This window comes from Equus asinus, chromosome 3, assembly GCF_041296235.1.
Source record: "Equus asinus isolate D_3611 breed Donkey chromosome 3, EquAss-T2T_v2, whole genome shotgun sequence".
Lineage (NCBI taxonomy): Eukaryota > Metazoa > Chordata > Mammalia > Perissodactyla > Equidae > Equus > Equus asinus.
In genome coordinates, this window is record NC_091792.1 from 141,229,032 (window position 1) to 141,248,113 (window position 19,082).

Genomic DNA, 19,082 nt, shown 5'->3' on the forward strand with positions numbered 1-19,082 from the left:
CCATTAATTAAAATTCAAACTACTAATTCGATTCAGCTTTTTAAAAAACAAGGCTTTCCACCAACATTCCTCACACTAAACCTTGTATATCCTCTAGTAGCAGCGCTCTATGTGGAACTTTATGAAATGATTTTATAGGTAACATATCTTCCAAAAAGTAGCCATCAACTCGTAAGCAGGGGAAAAACTCATGAACAATGTATTCAGTCTAGTAATCCTGGTAGATCAAATACCCCTTATTCCCTGCACTAGACTAAATTATTCTAGTCATTTAAATACACCACACCACTCTCCCCCCACCCCCACACACAACCCCAAATTTTTATATTACCATAACAATAAGAACTCTGAACAATTTAAAGTTCCTTTAACATTATAAGTGCCTTTACCTTACTTAAGGCTATTACTTAAATATCTTTCCATTGTATTTGATTAAGGTTTTCCACAAAGATCTTAGAAGCAGTACTCATCAACCAGAAACTGCACTCTTAAGTGTTTTCCTCATTTCAACTCCAAAGATGAGGCAGAAGGGTTATCATAAATCTACAGAGCACAGGCATATAACTGTAAAGCAATGATTAAGAAAAAGTAAAACATTTATATGAAATTGCCAAGCAGGATGCCTCCCTTTTTCCTTGCGAAGCAGGAGTTACTGGTAAAAATACAGTAAAAACTCTAGACCTACAGTCTAGAAAATGCTGAAATTCTCCACCCCAACATTCACAAGTTTGTAACACCAAAATTCTCTCAACTGCTACCCACATACCAAATGAAAATCCAATGTGGATATCGGAAACTATTCTCACACACCAACAGAAAAAAATACCTTGCTCCTCTTCTACTAATCTTACAATACCCGCAGGTAACCCAGATGCAAAGCTACGACAGCTGCCCTTGGCCTAGGCCGTCAGAATCCAAGGGGGAGGGGGGGAGCAGGGGGACACGACAATAACCAAGAGACCAGATCTTTTTCCAGGGCTACTGTTTCCAAGCAAAACAACCACGGGCCCGAAGAGACCGCGAAGAAAACTGGAGACATTGTAATCCCGAGAGAAAAGGGTGCGGAGAGGAGGAACGCCGAAGAGGAAACTAAGCATCCCCATGCATCTTTCAGACCCACAAAAACAACAACAAACCGGAGCGCCTGTCTGCACGTAGAAGAACCAGATGGAGTCCCCGGGGCTGAGACAGTTCGGGCGACAGACACCGTGGGTAGTGGATAAATCAAGCGACCATGGGAGGGGAAGGGGGGTGCCAAGCGAAGAAGCCACTGGATGGGGGAGACAAAGCCTCTGGGGGTGATCATGGACCAAACAGAAAGGTGAGAGGGAAACACGTGAGAAAAATCATAAAAGACAAATTAAGACAGAAATCTGACGCCTGGGTTGTGGCAGGTCACTGAGCTACCGAGGAGAGCGGGGCACAACAAAGGGGCACGGGAGGGAGGACAGCTGAGGGGAGGAGATAGAGAAGGGATGCGGGGCGCGACGGGTCGGACAAAGCGCCCAAGGCGGCGAGACAAAGGGCCAGGGGTAGAGAGTCGCGGGGGGCAGCAGGGAAAAACAAAGCGCCCGGGGCCGGGGGCACCGGCCCGCCGAGGAGGCGACGACGGCCGCCGAGAACAAAGCTGCGCGGGGCCGGGAGGCAGGGCCCGCGGGCGGAGCGCGGGAGGCGCGCGGCGGGCACGGCGCCCGCGGGCCCCGCGCGCCCGGCCGCACTCACGCCCGCAGCCGCCGGCCTCGCGCCGCCGCCGCCGCCCGCCCTCACGCGCCGGAGCCCGAGCCACGGCGGCGCACAGCGGGCAGCGCGCAACCACACGCCGCCGCGCTCGGCGCACGCGACACCGCCCCCGCGGCCCCCGGACGCCCAGCGCGCCGCGGCCCCCGAGCTCGCCGCCCGCCGCGGGCTGCGAGACGCCCGCAACTTTCCCGGTTCCCAGCGCTCGGATTCCCCCAGACTTACCCTGTCACAACAGGCGCCATCTTCCACAAACTCTCGCCAAAACTCCAACCCTCGCGAGATTCCCCCGGACGCCTTCCCTGGTCCCTCTCCCCCGCCCCTTCCCTTTTTCCTCACTCCTCGATTCCACCCAGCCCCCGCGCTCCTTTTCCCTTCGCAGCCGCCGCGAAGAGCCAGACGCCTCGCGCCGCCCGCGGAGTAGGGGATCCTGCTCGCTGCCTTCCCTGGAAACCTACCCAAGCGATGGAGCATGCGCAGGCGGCTCCACCGCGGGCGAGCCCTCCGTGTGGTCCATGGGGAGCGCTCCGGTTATCCGGGTTTTGGGACGCGCCCTGAGGGACGTACGTGGAGACTGAGGAAAACCGGAGGGGATTACAACGGGGACGGGGAATGGAGGGGTCAGGAGGCGGGGCCGAGGGGAAGGGAGGAGGGGTCCTGGGAAAATCTGCCGCGTTTCACAGGCCTAGATGAAACACCTCCTCAAATGGGTGTTTTCCAAGTGGCTTCCCGCTCACTCTGGTTCCCAGCCCTTTTCATTCATTCAAAAGTTCATTGGACGCCTCCTTTATGCTAATGTCAGCGTTAGTTGCAGGAGCTACAGAGATGCCTGGAGTTCGGGCGAATGACAAACAAGGAACTAAGTTCACTTGACCCTCATGCTGGCGGAGAGACAGACAAGATTACAGCATGGTACGATCCGCCAGAGCTCTGTAAACGAAAAACTTTTGCACTTGAGCTCTGTCGCCCTTAGCTTTCTTCTTGGGTGTGAAATGAGGTCAGGACGAGGCCTCTAGCAAAGATACTTCTAATGTGCACCTCGCATACACACGCCAGAACGCTCGGTTTTCCCCAGAAGTGAAAACTGCGTTGGAATTGAGAACCACCGTTCCCCTAACCCGCACTCAAGCCAAAGACCCCGTCTGGGCAGAGAGCTGCCAGGTTTGGGAGCCTCCTGAGGACCTCATCGCAGCCCCTAGCCCTGTGTGAACCCAGATGTATACGGGGACAGACTGTGCCCAGGTCCTCCTGTAGGCCTGGTACAGTTGATGCTGCTGCTCGCTGCCGAAATGTACTTCAGGCAACCTAATCCTGGATGTCTCGGAGCAAACTTGTCCCTTCTGGGCATTTAATAGAAAGGGGCAGGGCCCGAACCCTGCCCCCTCCTTCCTACCTGCAGCACCCCTTTCTCCCTCCCCGCCCCGTCGCCCTTTCAATTCCTAGAGATTCCCAGATCCAGCACTGCCTCCCGCAGGGAGCCCCAAAACCCGGAGAACTGGAATCCGCAGCCCGAAACCTGCGGGAAGGCGCTGCAGGATCAGCGCGGCACGCGCGGGCGTCACTGCGCATGTGCCCAATGCGGGCAGCCCAGTCTCACGCTACATCTCCTTCCCACCGCCTTCCACTACTCGGTTCAGACACAACACGGGCCGTGGGAAATTTCCTAAACCTCGCGAGAACGTGCCCACTGTTGCCTATGCTTTCGCGCCAAGTCTCGCGGAGCCCAGGCGGACAGGTGTTTGTCTAGTACAGCTCCGGGCGCTGTTCGTGCCGCGCGTGCCCGGGCGGCGGGCGGCTGGCGGCGGGCGCGGGCGCGGGCGGGGTGGGAAGGGAGCGGCTCGCCGCGGAGGCGGGGCAGGTGGGCGCGTGGCGGAGGGTGGCGGGGAGGGGGCCGACGTCTCGCACACACACGCCCGATGACGCTTTGTGGAAGAAAAAATGGGTGGGGGGAGCCTCTAAAGGAAGAAGGGGAAGCCAGGAGCTTAGAAACTCCTCCTGGCGCGGATGGTAAGAGGTCACACGCTAGGGCAGGAGGAGCCCCAGCCCGATCCCCCGGGGAGGTTTCCTGTCGCCCTCCACGAGCCTGGTACTTTCCTAAAATGTGTTAGACGCCGCGCCCCCGGCCTCCGGGCGCTGACGGCCCCCGGTGTCGGGTTTGAGTCATTCCTCTGAGTCACCTAGTCTGGCTACCACTTTACTTGCTTTAAAACAAGTTCAGATTCCCTTAGCTACTCTCTTCTAGCAATTGTTTTTTTTTTTTTTTTCTGATCTACCCGCTGGCCTCTCGAGTTGAGTAGAGAAAAAATGCTGCTCTCTGAGCTCTCTCATTGTTGCCTTGTAGAGATTCTGCCTCCCATTCAAGGACACAATTTTTTTTAATTTCTTCTCCCTAATCTCTTCCTAGCCTTTTGAAGTAATCTCTATATATCGCTGTCTGTTCTTCATGGCTTTTTTCTTTCCTCCTCCTAATAAGACTTAAAATACTGGTTTTGCTTTCCTTCACCTTTCTCTGTGTTTGTTGAAATACTCGTTCCATTTTAGGTGTTGTTTCATCAGATGCTTTAGTGGCAGCTGTTTTAAATGCATTCTTTCTTCTTGGATTATTTATTTGTCCAGTGAATTCCTGGTTACATTCTTCAACCAAGCACATTTCAGATTGCCCTGGTGTGGTTTCTGTGCCAGCCTGGCCTGGCATTGTCTAGGAACTAGTGTCTGCTGCCATCAAAGACCCGCAAATGTAGGATTGAATTGAGCCAGCCCTGATGGCCTAGTGGTTAAAGTTTGGCGCACCCCACTTCAGTGGCCCAGGCCGTTGAGCGTGTGGGACCACACGACCTGTCTGTCGGTAGCCATGCTGTGGCAGTGGCTCACATACAAAAACTAGAAGGACTTACAGCTAGAATATGTAACTGTGTACTGGGACTTTGGGGAGGGGGAAAAAATCTAGAATTGAATTTTAATTTTTGAGGCCTCTAACAGGGGCCCATGTTCTGCTAGTTATATAGGAGACAAGAAATCAAGTTTTTTTTGTTGTTTTCTAGGTTGTTATTTGTGTGTGTGTGCATTTGTCTATCCCTTTGATTAAATATTTCACACAGAAAAAGAGAAGATGTAAGAACATTTAATACACTATCTCAGCACAAGTCTGATTTGGAGCAAGATTGCTCCGGAGGAGGACAATGCCTGTGAGCACACGTTCCTTGGAGTCTTCATTCCAAGAAGCCATTTCAGTCATGGTCTTGTCTGGGCCATGAATCTAATTTGGAACCCTGGCCGTTGGAGAGCCCCAGCCGTGGAAAGCCATGGTAACCACAAGTCAGATCACAGCTCATCCTCACCCTAAAGCATGCTCCACCTGCAGTCTTTCCCATCCCAGTAACTGACAACTCTATCCTTTCACTTAATTAAGCCAAGAACTCTGAAGTCATTCTTGCCTCCTTTTCTTCTCACGTCCAACATCCAATCTAACAAAATCATGCTGGCTCCACCTTCAAAACAATCCAAACACTGCCACACCTCCATGGCTACCAGCCCAGTTAACTCATCTCATTTCTCACCTGGTTTACAGGCAATCTCCTAACTGGTTCTCCTTTCTTCTGTGCTTGCCTTCCCTCTGTTCTCAATAGAGCATTCAAAGAACCCTCTAGAACTCTTCAATGGTTTTCCCATTTCACTGTGAGGACTTACACAATCTAGCCTGCTGCCCGAACCCCCTAACCTCCCTGACCTTACGTCTTCCTCCTCTTCCCCTTGTTCACTGAGCTCTAACCACAGCCTTCCGTGCTGTGCCTAGGACATACCAGACACACTCTCAACTCCTGCCTTTGCTCTTTCCCTCAGATGCCTTATGGCTCTTTCCTTCACTGTTTTCAGGTCTTTGCTTAAATGTCACCTTCTTAGTGAGGCCTCCCCTGTCCACCCTTAACAAACGTGACTCCTCATACTCCCTATTCCCTCCTTTATTTTTCCCATGGCACTTATCATAAACTAACATACCATATTATCGTACCTGTCTACTGTGTTTGCTCTCTTTCTCCTCCCATTATGATGCAGTCTTAATGAGGGCAGGGACTTTTATCTGTTTTATTCATTGCTCAAGCCACAGCCGCTAGAACAATGCCTGGTGCATACTAGGCACTCTGTAAGTATTTGTAGAATGAATGAGATGTCTTCTACTTTAGAGCAGAGTAGAAATGATTCTGAAGGCTCACTAAGTCTTCTAAAGTTCAAAACAATATTGAGGTCAGACCAGCAATGAATAGCCCCATGCCAGCCTGCCTACGAAGGAGAAAAGAGCCTATAGAACAACCACGTGTGTTGACTTTCTGCAAAAAAATTCTTACTCCTGGCTTAGACCAGTAGATGAGCCTACACTTACTTGAAGAGTTTCCTTTATACTCCATTTTAGAACCTCAGGAAAGAAAACGCTATTGGCAGGATATAAAGTAACAAGTATTCTCGTGTGTTGCTGGTGGGAGTGAAAATGGGTGTAATCTTTATGAAAAGCATTTTGATAAAACTTCTCATTACCTGTTAATCCTATAATTCCATTTCTAGAAATCTATTCTACAAATATAATCACACATGTGAAATTACCTAGAGATTGCGGCATCATTGATGGTGGAGAATACTGGTAACAATCTAAATGTCGACCAAGAAATGTCTTAGTAAAAAAAAATCATGATATAGTCACAGGATTGCATAGTGTGTGTCTGTTAATAAGCTGAGGCTGCTTTTTATGTACTTAGATGGAAGAATCACAAAGTTAAAAAACAGGGTACAAAATAGTGATAGATAAATATATACTTATTTGCCTATATGTATCTAAAATGGCTCTAGGAGGACACACCAGAAACTGTAACAGTGACTGCTTCACTGTAAGGGACTCAACGGTTGGAGGAGGTAGTTCAGCTCACAGTCAGCTATCTTAGAGCCTTTGAATTGTGTACCAAATGTATGTGTTGCCTATTCAAAATATAAAACACAAAAAAGGGAAAAAAGAAAGAAAAAGAATAAATGTGCAAGAAGAAAAAAATTGACCAAATAAAATTGTTTCCTTTCTCCCACTTGCTAGAAAATTATTATTATTTTTTAAATTAGTTTATTGAGGTCATATTGGTTTATAACATTGTGTAGTTTCAGGTGTACGTTATTATACATCAGTTTCTGTGTAGACTGCATCTTGCTCACCCCAATAGTCTAGTTTTTCTCTGTCGCCATACATATGTGCCCCTTTACCCCTTTTACCCTCCCCCCGACCTCCTTTCTCTCTGATAACCACCAGTCTGTTTTCCTTAGCCATGTGTCTGTTTATCTTCCACATATGGTAGGTTATTTTCTAATAGAAGTTATGTACATGATCTACCATCTTAGCAGAATTAAGAACTGCAGAACTGTCAGTACTTCACTCCAGTCATTTGCCAACACTGAACTTACAGTCCAAACAGTAAGTTTAGAGTCCCTACCACTCTGTGTTAGGCATGATCTTTGGTGGTTTACAAAGATGAATAATGCAAGATGAGATCTCAGGGGACTCCCTGGTTAAAGAGTACACAGACTAGTTGCAGTGTAATTCTAGGATAGAGGAATGAATTTAATGGCATTGGGGTCCAATGGAAGAAGCACCTAAATCTTGTCTGATGGGCCTGGGGAAATCTTGCAAAGATGACTTTTGAACTGTCTCTTAATGGAGTGGGAGGTCAGAAGACAGTCAGAGGAGGAGGAAGCATTAAGAAGCACAGGAAACAACATGATCAGGCTCTGAGGTGTGAAAGAGCATCTTATTTCAGGGGAACTCCAGGTAGGAGTGTGTGCATCTAGAAGAGGAGCAGACAAGTGGGGTCACAAGAAGGACCTGGTAGAACCCTGGTGGTCAAAAGTTGATGGGCATTGGAATTACCTGGGTCCCACTCCCTAAGATTCTAAATGACTAAATCTGGGCTGAAGCCCAGGAACAGGCATTTCTAGCAGGCTGATCAGGGATTCTGATGCAAATTGTCCAAGAACCGAGCTTTGAGAATCCTTGTTGTAGGAGTTAGGTGTACTCTTTCTCCAAGGGTTTCACATTAAAAAGAGTAATGGCATATCATTTCTTTTCTTAAATACAATAAATGAAATATTTAAACATTACAAAGAATGAGTTTGGAAGCTTTGGAGTGTATATCCAATGGTCATGTGGAGCGATTAGTGGCAATGAGATAAGCACATTTGTGAAAAGGTCACATTTTGCTGTGGTAGTTTAAACACAGTGACACATTTTGACATTGCTTTTATGCTAAGATTAAGTTACACCATCTCATGTTAATGAGACACACAGACACACTGGAAATTTTACTAGGCAGCTTCATGATAGAGAACTCATGATGGGCTCTAGTGCCGTATTGCAGGGGTTCTAGCTCTAAGACCTTATTTAACCTGTCAGTGCCTCAGTTTCCTCACCTGTAAAATGGAGGTAATAGTACCTAATTCATAGGGTTGTCATGAAGATTCAAAGTGTTTATTAGTCTAAAGCACATGGAATGATACCTGTAACATAACTGCCATAGTAGTGTTCATTTTTATTGTTATTCTTATTCAATAAAGCCATAAGTTGCATTCATCTAATGAGAATCCTTGCAAAGCATGTCAAAACGTCTTTAACACTTCAAAAGTCAATGTTGAAATGGCCAAAGATAGTGATGATTTTATCCAAACTGGTGTTAATTCATTTCTTTATCATATCCTACTTGGAAATGACTACATCGTTATTATTGTTATTTAATTTCTAAGAGCTTCATGTGTCCAGAAGGTTGGGAAACCTGCTGTAGGTGGCCAACGAGAGCCTCTGAGGATGTAAAGCAGGCTTTGATGGCATCAGATCATGAGGTGACTGTGTGCCCAAGAAAGCCTTACTGAAAACTCACATTAGCCAGTAGGAGCCGTTTACTCCCCAGAAGTTTCTTAGCTCATGGTTTTCATTCATTTTCATGCCTCCTTTTTTTTTCTTTATAACAGTATCCCTATCGATTTCTACTATTTAATAAAACATACAGGAGACTGAAGAGTGTCAAGAAGGATTCTATCAGACCATGCAATTCTATCAGAAAAATAAGCTCTAACTCTAGGATTAAAAGAGGTAAAGAGGGGCCGGCCCCGGGCTGAGTGGTTAAGTTCACGCACTCCGCCTGGGCAGCCCAGGGTTTCACAGATTTCGGATCCTGGGCGCAGACATGGCATCACTCGTCAGGCCATGCTGAGGCGGCGTCCCGCATGCCACAACTAGAAGGACCCACAACTAAAAATACACAACTATGTACTGGGGGGATTTGGGGAGAATAAGCAAAAAAAAAGAAGTAAAGAGAACACTGAAACTGAGTCATCCAGTAGGCTCGAGGAGAACTTGAGAAACAAAGATAAATATTCACCCTTTTCTTTCCAATTGTATTTGATTTTCACAGGAATTTTTGGCCCTGGAGATTTTTGGTTTTTTGTTTTTTGGGTTTTTTTGCAAGCCCAAGTTAACCAAAGCTTAACTTGGTGACATGGGCAGCAGTTCAAGAAGGTGAAGCAAGAAAAAGAATGGGCCATTTACTGTAGTGATGTGGAACATGAATCAAATGCTCATTTGGTGAGAAGAATGTGTACAAATCTAATAATTTAACAGAAGTTTTCATAGCTAATGTAATTGGAAGAAAATGTTTCCATGTGTGATTGATGTATCTTGTTCTTTTAATGACTTAAACAAGATAAAGCCGGTTAATACTATCTATAAAAAAAAATGACACCATCAGATGAATCATGAAGTTCCACTTATCTGTTTATAAAGGAATATATTTAAATTTTGATCTTCTAAACTTTCCTTTTTGTCATGTATCATGTATTACAGTGGTTTTGGTTCTGTGTTGAGCCAATGTTGAGCGCCCATAGTTAAAAAAAAAGCCAGCTGGGGCATGAAGGAAAGAGCATTGAACTAGCTCTGCCATTGAGTCCGGCCTCCACCATAGCCAGCTGGCTGACATTGGGCAAGCTAATTTTGCCTCATCTGCAAAGGGGAATGTAAAACCTATTGCTTAGGGCCATTTTGAGAATTAATTGAGATATTACATGAAATAACTGGGTTCACAGTAGGTGCTCAGTAAATCTTACTTCTTTAGGAAATTCTCCCACCCGTACTAATGCTCCGTTTTCTTTTCTATTAGGTGGACTAATACTACCTGCCCTAGAGATTTGTCGCATGGATCAAATTAGATAATTATGTAGTAATTAAATGGGAAGATTTTCTTTGGTTGGCACATTTATTTGTAAAACTTTGACTGTGGTTATATAGCAGATCAATAAAACATAAAAAGATCCCTACATTTTCTCCTCCAGCCCATGTTACCATTAACCTTGAGCACAGGTGGCTCTTATCAGTTTTGCAAAGGAAGCCTACCAGAAAGGTTTCAGTCTGCATCTGTGTTGCTTTGTGTCATAGATAGTGTAATGATAAACCTCAACTTGTAGATGTGACCTTTGTGGCTACCACCCTTGTCCAAAATAGACGAAGAACTAAGAAGATGAATGTTGGAACCAGTTATTCAAGTACTGACAACGAGTGAGAGATATCAAACAATTTCATCTTATAAAACAACAAACTCTGTCAAAGACAGCTGACTAACCGAGAATCCCCTTGAACATCGAAATCAAAGTACATTGTCGCTTTTAATAATTGCCATTATGTCAGTATGTCAATTTTTTAATGTTAATTAATTTAAAAAATTTTAATTGTCATTATGTTAACCTGTAGGAATTAAAAAAGAAATCTTGTGAAATTGCTACAAGAAAAATTATCTAAGATAATTTCTGATTAAGCTATTAATAAATATTGAGTACAGACTTAGTTTTGTGCAATAGGTTTGTCTGAAATGTTTCATCCCAATCTCATAATGATGTATTTAATTTGTAAAATGCATTGGAGAAACTCTCTCTTTAAATGAATCTTTAAAGACTCTGTGTTAAGTATTATAACTGGTACTGTCCTGTATGTAGTTTTTGCTACTTAAATGGTTACTTAACTAAATGCTATCATGATTAGCAGCTTGTGGAAGGTAAAATAAATTATGTTAAAAGTGTTATGACTGTTTGACTAGTGAAAAAAACATTTCTCAATATCTTAACTAGAAATTACTTCCCGTCTAAGTACTTTGGAAAAATTTGGAAAGTTATGCATGCTTCTTTTTTTTTCCTTCCAGCTTTCCAAACACTTGGCTTAAATTCTACCCTCAGAATTACTTTTGACTTCAGTGAGAGTTATAAACTATCATCTGGGAGAAGTATTTGGCACCTACTTTTCAAGTCTAAAGTTCTCCAGAAATGTTCTTATGAAACATGAATATGATTTTCATCACCCAGTTTTACCTACATAGCATCATATTTTCCTTCACCAGCAAACACTAAGTATTTTATTTTTAACTAGCACAACTATATCTGTATTTGCATGGTACTTTCCAAGTTTCCGAAATAGGCAAGAAATCACAGAATCTAGGCAAAAAACAAAAGGACTTGAGAACTGAATGATAACTTCTGAAAAATAGATTACATACAGAAGTATTTAGTTTTATGCAATAGAGAGTTTTCAAAAAGTTGTATGCCAGTCTAATATGCAGCAGACCAGATTTCTATTTAAACGAATATGGTGATATGTACTTTGTGAAGTGACAATAAATATGATTGAGTCTGCAAGCTTCCATACAAATATCATTTCAGTCAGCCCTCAGGTCAAAGCTGCGGGTAAGTAATTTTATCCCTGTTTTTACAGATAGGCTCGGAGAACATGACTTACACAAGTTATACTTCTAGAAGTGGAATTTATGATTGTCAGTAATGCTTTATTTTTTTGCTATAGAAATTTAAATCACTATGATTACAACCTGATAGAGAATATCTTGTGTCAAATACTCAGAGTATCAGATTATAATTTTAATAAATTATTTACAAAAACATCAGTGCTAAGGAATGCAAAATATTTATTTTTAAGTAGCTGGTAATATTTTATATATATAAATCAATCATATGAATTACTAACAGTGAGTGGCTAAGGATGTACAGCCAAGGGAGGGAGAAGACCTGATTCCCTTGTGGATTTTTTGCTATGTTTATTATTTAAAAAAACAATTCACCAAGACATCACAAGAAAAGAAAACTACAGACCAATAAATATAGAGAGAAAAATCCTCAACAAAATACTAGCAAACACTGAACAAACTAGGAATAGAAGGGAGCTTCCTCCACCTGATAAAGAGCATATATGCAAAACGCAGAACCAACGTGATATTTAAAGGTAAAAGACTGATGCTTTCCCACTAACATCAGGAAGAAGACAAATTGCCATTTTTACTACTCCTGTTCAACATTGTACTGGAGGTTCAAAACAGACAATTTGGCAAGATAACGAAATAAAAGCCATCCAGATTGGAAATGAAGTAAAACTGTCTGTGTTTTCAGGTGACATGATTTTATACATAGAGAATTCTAAGGACTCCACTAAAAGCTTACTAGAACTAATGTACAAGTTCAGCAAGGTTGCAGAGTACAATGTCAATATACAAAAATCAATTTTATTTCTATATATTTGTGATGGACAATCCACAAGTAAAATTAAGAAAATAATCCCACTTACCATAGCATCAAAAAGAATCAAATACTTAAAATAACTTTAACAAAAGAAGTGCAATTCTTATACTCTGAAAACTACACAACATTGTTGAAAGAAATTTTAAAAGATCTAAACAAATGGAAAGACATCCCATGTTCAGGAATTGAAAGATACTATTATTAAGCTGGCAACACTACCCAAATTGATCTACAGATTCAACACAATCACTTTCAAAATCCCAATTGTCCATTTTACGGAAATTGACAAAGTGGTCCTAAAATTCGTGTGGAAATTCAAGGAACCCAGAATAGCCAAAACAATATTAAAAAAGCAGAGTTGAAGGATTTATACTTTCCCTTTTCAAAACTTACTGCAAAGCTACAGTAATCAAGACTGTGTGGTACTGGCATAAAGCAGACATATGGGTCAGTGGACTAGAATTCAGAATCCAGGCATAAACTCTCACGTTTATGGTCAGATGTTCAACAAGAGTGCCAAAACAATTCAGTGGGGAAAAATAACCTTCACCAAATGGTTCTGGGACAACTAGATATCCCCATGCAAAAGAATGAAGTTAGACCCCAAACTTTACAACATATATAAAAATTACCTTAAAATGCATCATAGACCTAAATGTAAAAACTAAAACCACAAAACTCTTAGAAGAAAGCATAAGGATAAATCTTCATGATCTTGGGTTAGCAATGGTTTCTTAGATATTATCTGACACCAAAAGTACAAGCAACAAAAGGAAAAATAAATAAATAAATAGGGGCCGGCCCAGTGGCGCAGCGGTTAAGTGCGCACATTCCACTTCGGTGGCCCGGGGTTTGCCGCTTCAGATCCCAGGTGCAGACATGACACCACTTGTCACACCATGCTGTGGTAGGCGTCCCACATATAAAGTAGAGGAAGATGGGCATGGATGTTAGCTCAAGGCCAATCTTCCTCACCAAAAGGAGGAGGATTGGCAGCACAGGTTAGCTCAGGGCTAATCTTCCTCAAAAAAAAAAAGTAAAATTGATTGTGGTGATGCTTACACAACTTTAAATATGCTAAAAACCAGTGAATATGCCCTTTAAATGAGTGAGTTGTATGGTATGTGAAGTGTATTCTACTAAAGCTGTTAAAAAAAAAGCAGAAAAAAATTAAACTTAAGTTTAGTCAATCAGATGCTTTAACAATCAATGTGATCATAACTTTTATCTTAGTCATATGCTGATATACATATTCCACTGTGGGCAAATAAATTAAAAAAACTCTGTAGAAAATTAGGGAATAGCCGTCACTATGTAGGTGATTTACCCTCTAGCTTGATAGTAAGTTTGATATTATATTTCTGACATAAGATTCCTTACCATTTCAGAAGTGGACTAACTTATTTTAAGATAAAAATAATAGCTGAAATTATTATGTACCAATTTAATCCAAGGGACTTCATTGACATGATCTCATTTGATCCTCCCACACCCCTGCATAGGACTCCTGCTCCTCCTATAATAGCTAGGGGAGCTATGGCCCAGAGCAATTAAGTAACTTTCCTTGGCTCATACTCGAAGATAACAGATACAGCTAGAAGGTGAATGTGGTGGCCTCTTCAGACATTTTTCTCTAACCTGCCCTATGCCGGGTCACTTTCTCCCTCATTACCATCGGAGAATTAAGAACCCAAAGACCTAAGGACTTGTAGGGTAATTGCATAATAAGGATGCTGATATTACCTTGAGGACCTCAGAGTTGGGACACCACCTCTAGGCCACTCCAGAGAGCTGGTGATGGTGGAGACATGGAGTTAGAAAAGGAACTTCCTTATTTGCAAATGTGGAGGAAATGAAGAAATTGAAAAGACCTCAAAGCTTCCTTCCAGCTCTAAAGTTTAGTCAACTTAAGGCTCCACTTAATGGAGGTGAAGGTACCCTGGAATTCAGATACATTAGCTATTTCTTCCTCTCCTGATTTAGTCTTGTCCCAGGCTCCATGATTGAGGTGTCTCCCTCAGGGCTCCAGTGACTTCAATTCCATCAGGAAGTTGTTTTCAGACTTTTTTCCCCTTTAGCTGTACTCTTCTGGCAAAATGCATCCCACCAGAACCATCTTTGCAAATTTAGTCCTTGTATACTTATTTAGAAAGCTTGTCCTCGGGCCTCATATTTAACTTCAGTCTATGCCAAGTCTACTTTCAGCCCTTAGCTAAAATTGCCTTAAATACGTGACAAATCACAAAACTGGTAGGACATTATGATTTATAAAAAGAAATATATTTGGTCTTCACCTCCGTTTCTGGTACAGGGCTCCTAAAACCCTTGGAATTTCCTAAGTAATGATTGTGCTAAAGGAGTCTTTTCTTACGTTAATGAGGTGACTTCTGGACCTAGGGATGGGGCCTGGTTGCCAGTGGAGCCAACCTTGTGGTTAGAGAGTTGGAACTTTCAGTCCCACCCACCCCACTTACGTCCAACCTCTGGAGGTTGAATGAACCGCCAATGGCCAATGATTAATCAGTCATGCCTGTGTGATGAAGCCACCATAAAAATCCAAAAGGATGGGGTTTGGAGGTTGGGCGCTTCCACATGCCACAGTGCTGGGTCCCAACTCCACGAGGGCAGAAGCTCCTTTGTTCAGGACCTTGCCCTGCGTATCTCTTCACCTGGCTGTCGATTTGTGTCCTTTAATATCCTTTGTAATAAACTGGCAACCTAGTGAGTAAATGGGTCTCGTGAGTCCTGTGAGCTGCTCTAGCAAATTAAACCCAAGGATGGGGTCATGGGAACCTCTAATCTGTAGCCCGTCAGTCAGAAGCACAGGTAACAACCTGGGCTTGCAATTGGCATCTGAAGTGGAAGGCAGTCTTGCAGGACTGAGCCCTTAACCTGTGGGATCTGATGCTACCTCCAGGTAGACAGTGTCAGAATTGAGTTGAATTGTAGGACTCCCAGCTGGTGTTGGAGAACTGCCTGGTGGTGAGGAAAACCCCGCTACTCAAACACACACACACACACACGTTGGAAATTGGGTCCAGAACTATTTTAACTGCTTTATTTTTTTAATTTTATTAATTTTAGAATGGGTAATATGTGCACATGGAGCACAATTTAAAATTTATAGGAGGGAACGCACATTAGGTTTTCAGATTCAGCAGATAAAAATATAGGACACCCAGTTACAGTTGAACTACAGATAAACAACAAATAAAATTTTAGCATAAATTTGTCCTATGGAGTATTTGGGATATACATATACTAAAAATTCTTTGTTGTTTATCTGAAATTCTGATTTAAGTGGGCATCCTATATTTTAGGACTAAATGCAGAGAAAAATAAGATTCCCTCTGGCTGTGTTGCCCTCTCAGAAGAAAATCCTATTACCAGTTTCCTGAATATCCTTCCAGGGATATTCCATAATCAACTTTCTTTTACAGCAAAGCTATCAAACCCCAGCACAAAATAGAATCTGAAAAAAAGGATCTAAACTGGGGCTGGCCCCGTGGCCGAGTGGTTAAGTTCGTGCGACCCGCTGCAGGTAGCCCAGTGTTTCGTTGGTTCAAATCCTGGGCGCGGACATGGCACTGCTCATCAAACCACGCTGAGGCAGTGTCCCACATGCCACAACTAGAGGGACCCACAACAAAGAATATACAACTACGTACCGGGGGGCTTTGGGGAGAAAAAGGAAAAAAATAAAAATCTTTTTTTTAAAAAAAAAAGGATCTAAACTGAATATAATGATGTCTGTGTTTTTAATTTGAACTCGTAACAGCTACTAAAGGAAACTACGGGAAGCCATGCAATGCACAGGGGACGGATTTCAGTTCATACCAACTGGGTGACCTTGAGTACGTTCCTTACCTTCTGGGATCATGTGCAAAAGGAGGTTAATATTAATACTTAACTCATATGTTTGTAGTAAATAATAAGTAACACATGTAACATGTATACAGAATGCCTGGCAAGGTAGGCGTCAGATAAGCAGAGTCCCCTCCCTATTTGGATGGCTTAGGGTATTCATCTGTAACTTTCTTAAGAAGTTCATCATGAAAGCCCCTGTCTGAAACCATAGACCAGATAAACTGAGTCTGTCTCAGCATAACCTTCTAAATCTGTCATCAGGTAACTAAATTGTCTCCTTCTAGCCTCTACTCCACCAAATATTTACATCATTCAGGGCTCTGATGGCTCAATTTATCCTATGCTACTTTCCCCTGTCACCCACTGATTCAAAAAGAAATATTTACTGAACACCCACTATGAGCCAGGCACTGTTCTAGGCACTGAGGGGACAGGTTTGAACAAGTAAGACCACTGCTCTCGGGGGATTTGTGTTGAAGGATGGAGACCGCTCTAACACTGTGTAGATACCAAGGTCTTTCAAAAGTATAGACTTGGATATTTCTCCCTTTCTTTGGTAAAGTCTACATGGGAAAAGGAAAGTGACGGGCATTCAAATTCTGAGTGCCAATTATAAATGGGCAAAGCCTCATACCAACTATTCACATTTATAATCCACTCCCCACTCCAGACAGACAGACACACACACACACAAACATACATCCACTGCTAGGAGTTGGATGTTTTTTATTCCTATTTTATAGGTGAAGAAAGTGAGGCTCCAAGTGTAAGTGATTTGCCCAAGGACACTCAGGGCCAGAGTGGACAAACCAGATTTGAAGCCATCTTTCTGCCTCCAGGTCAAGAACCTTTTTACTTAAACCAGTTAACCTATATTTCATACCATTCCTACTCCTCCAAAAACCTTGCTTCTCCATTAAGAGGTTTTTATTTAAAAAAAAAAACAAAACAAAAAACTGTGAAGGGAGTTGGGGTATGTTGAGGAAGTTTGGCATAAATGTTTCAGCATCGTTAAGAAATTACAATATAATAACTTCCCACTTCACTTTGCCTGTTAGGTCACATATTATCAGAGCTAATATTCAGAAATAATTATCTATTTGTAATGGGAGTGATTAGTAAATTATATTAAAAGCAATCTTAACTATCTTTTCTGAGAAGCTGCTTGTTGTTTGCCAGAATAAGGCAATTCCTGTCTGTATATTATAAAATAAGTACAATGTACATGAAGAAAATCTTTTTCCTTTGTTCCTCCCAGTGAAATGATGCATTTTCACGATGATTAAAAGCAAAACAGGCTAAAATGCTATATTAGTTCTCAAAAATTTCTCAGAATGGTGTATTAAAACTGAAACTGAAACATTACGGAGGTGGTAAAATCTATTCACATTCAATTATTTATGTGCAGAAAAATATTAGATACCATCAGTGTCTGCAGATCTAGACTATATGTTAATAATGGTATTGAAAATAAGCATGAAATTTAGGGTGAATCCTTTAGATGAGGGTCTTCTTCTAAACAGGCTTAGAAGGGTTGAGGAATTAGTAGACCCTTAAAATTAACTGAGGTATAAAATGAGAGACACCTAAGATATTATCAGATTAAACTTTGCTAAGAAGATAAGAATCATTTTGCAATGTGACTGGTTTCCATCCTCTTAGTCGACTCTCCCTCCGCTGCCCTGACCCTAGGTGATCTTTTGAAATATAAAGCATTTATTTTCTTGCCTCATTCCTTTTTTGGAGTTCTTTTCTTTCATTTTTTTTTGGGGGGGCAGGAGGGAAATGTAATCTTTCTATGGGACAGGTTGCGTGTTTTGAGGTACTAATCCAGCTTTCTCTGTCCTATGTTTTCTCTTGGAAGTCTAGATTTTACATGACTCTAAAATGGTTAGTCTTAATTCGACTTAAATTTATTTTACAGGTTTACTTCTTAAAAGTGCTTTTTCAGAATGTTACTTTGTATTTCAATAACTCCACTGGTCTTTCTGCCTCGAAAATTTGGATTTTCCTGACTTAGTGACATCATTTTTCGTGTTGTCCATTGCTGTCCTCTCAGCAACCCCCTCCTCCCAAATCAGTCTCCACTGGTAATAATACCTAACTAATGTGTTAAAAGAACACGCTTGTCAAGCATACTGCTTTGAACTTGAGTTTTATAGGAACTTTCAAGCCAGGATGTTTCCTCAAATTACGGTTATATTGAACAAATATTAGTTATTAAGAAGATCCTTTTAAAACCTCTTCTTCCTCTTCATCCACTGTAGAGGGCTTGGTTTCCTTTGAAGGCACACAACTAGTATGGAATTTAGCTTTGCCCATCTCGTGCAAATCCCCTGTAGGGTTTGTAAAACTGCAACCCATAATCCCCTCTTGAAAAAACACACTGATTATTTGTGCTTATGCTAGTTCCAAATATTACAATAGTTTCTGGATTTTTGCCACATTCCTCTCTAGATGGTCATTTGGGAAACTTTGTTTATAATGTGTGTTTTGAATGAAATTTTAAAATTCCAAGACCACAGGAAGTAAGACTCAATTGTGGGTTAAACCTAATTTTGCATTTTTTCAAAGAGGCCCTACATAGATTACAACAATAGCAAACGTTGAATAGAAAATGAGAGAAGGTATGTTTTTTCCAAGGATTAGCGACTGAAAGAATATATGAGAAAGCACGCTATTTCCAAGGAGTAGGGAATGTTTTCAAAATGGCCTACAGGATTCAGTTGATGGTTTAGGAGAATTGAAACTTTAAGCTGTTTTACGGATATAACAGGAGAGACATTTTCTTTAGTAATTGTGCTAATTGTGATTTTAAAACCAGAGACAAAACAGGGAATTTAAACATAGCACACATACCAGCCCTCTTCCCACCCCCAACCCCTCCC

At 42.2% G+C, this 19,082-nt stretch overlaps 1 protein-coding gene across 8 annotated transcripts in view; it reads right to left on the bottom strand.

Annotated features, from left to right (window-relative positions):
• RBPJ (recombination signal binding protein for immunoglobulin kappa J region) overlaps positions 1 to 19,082 on the bottom strand; it is a 219,143-nt gene that overhangs the window by 107,936 nt on the left and 92,125 nt on the right. The window contains exon 1 of one of the 8 annotated variants that reach the window (XM_044767662.2): positions 2,196 to 2,467. The exons of 2 other annotated variants lie outside the window; for them this stretch is intronic. In XM_044767662.2, the coding sequence (XP_044623597.1) occupies positions 2,196 to 2,254 (59 nt within the window). In that variant the 5' untranslated portion in view covers positions 2,255 to 2,467. Of the gene's footprint in view, positions 1 to 1,136; positions 1,707 to 1,962; positions 2,468 to 19,082 lie in introns of those variants that run through there. 5 more of the 8 variants (XM_070506107.1, XM_014855901.3, XM_014855902.3 and 2 more) reach the window with 5 other exon arrangements.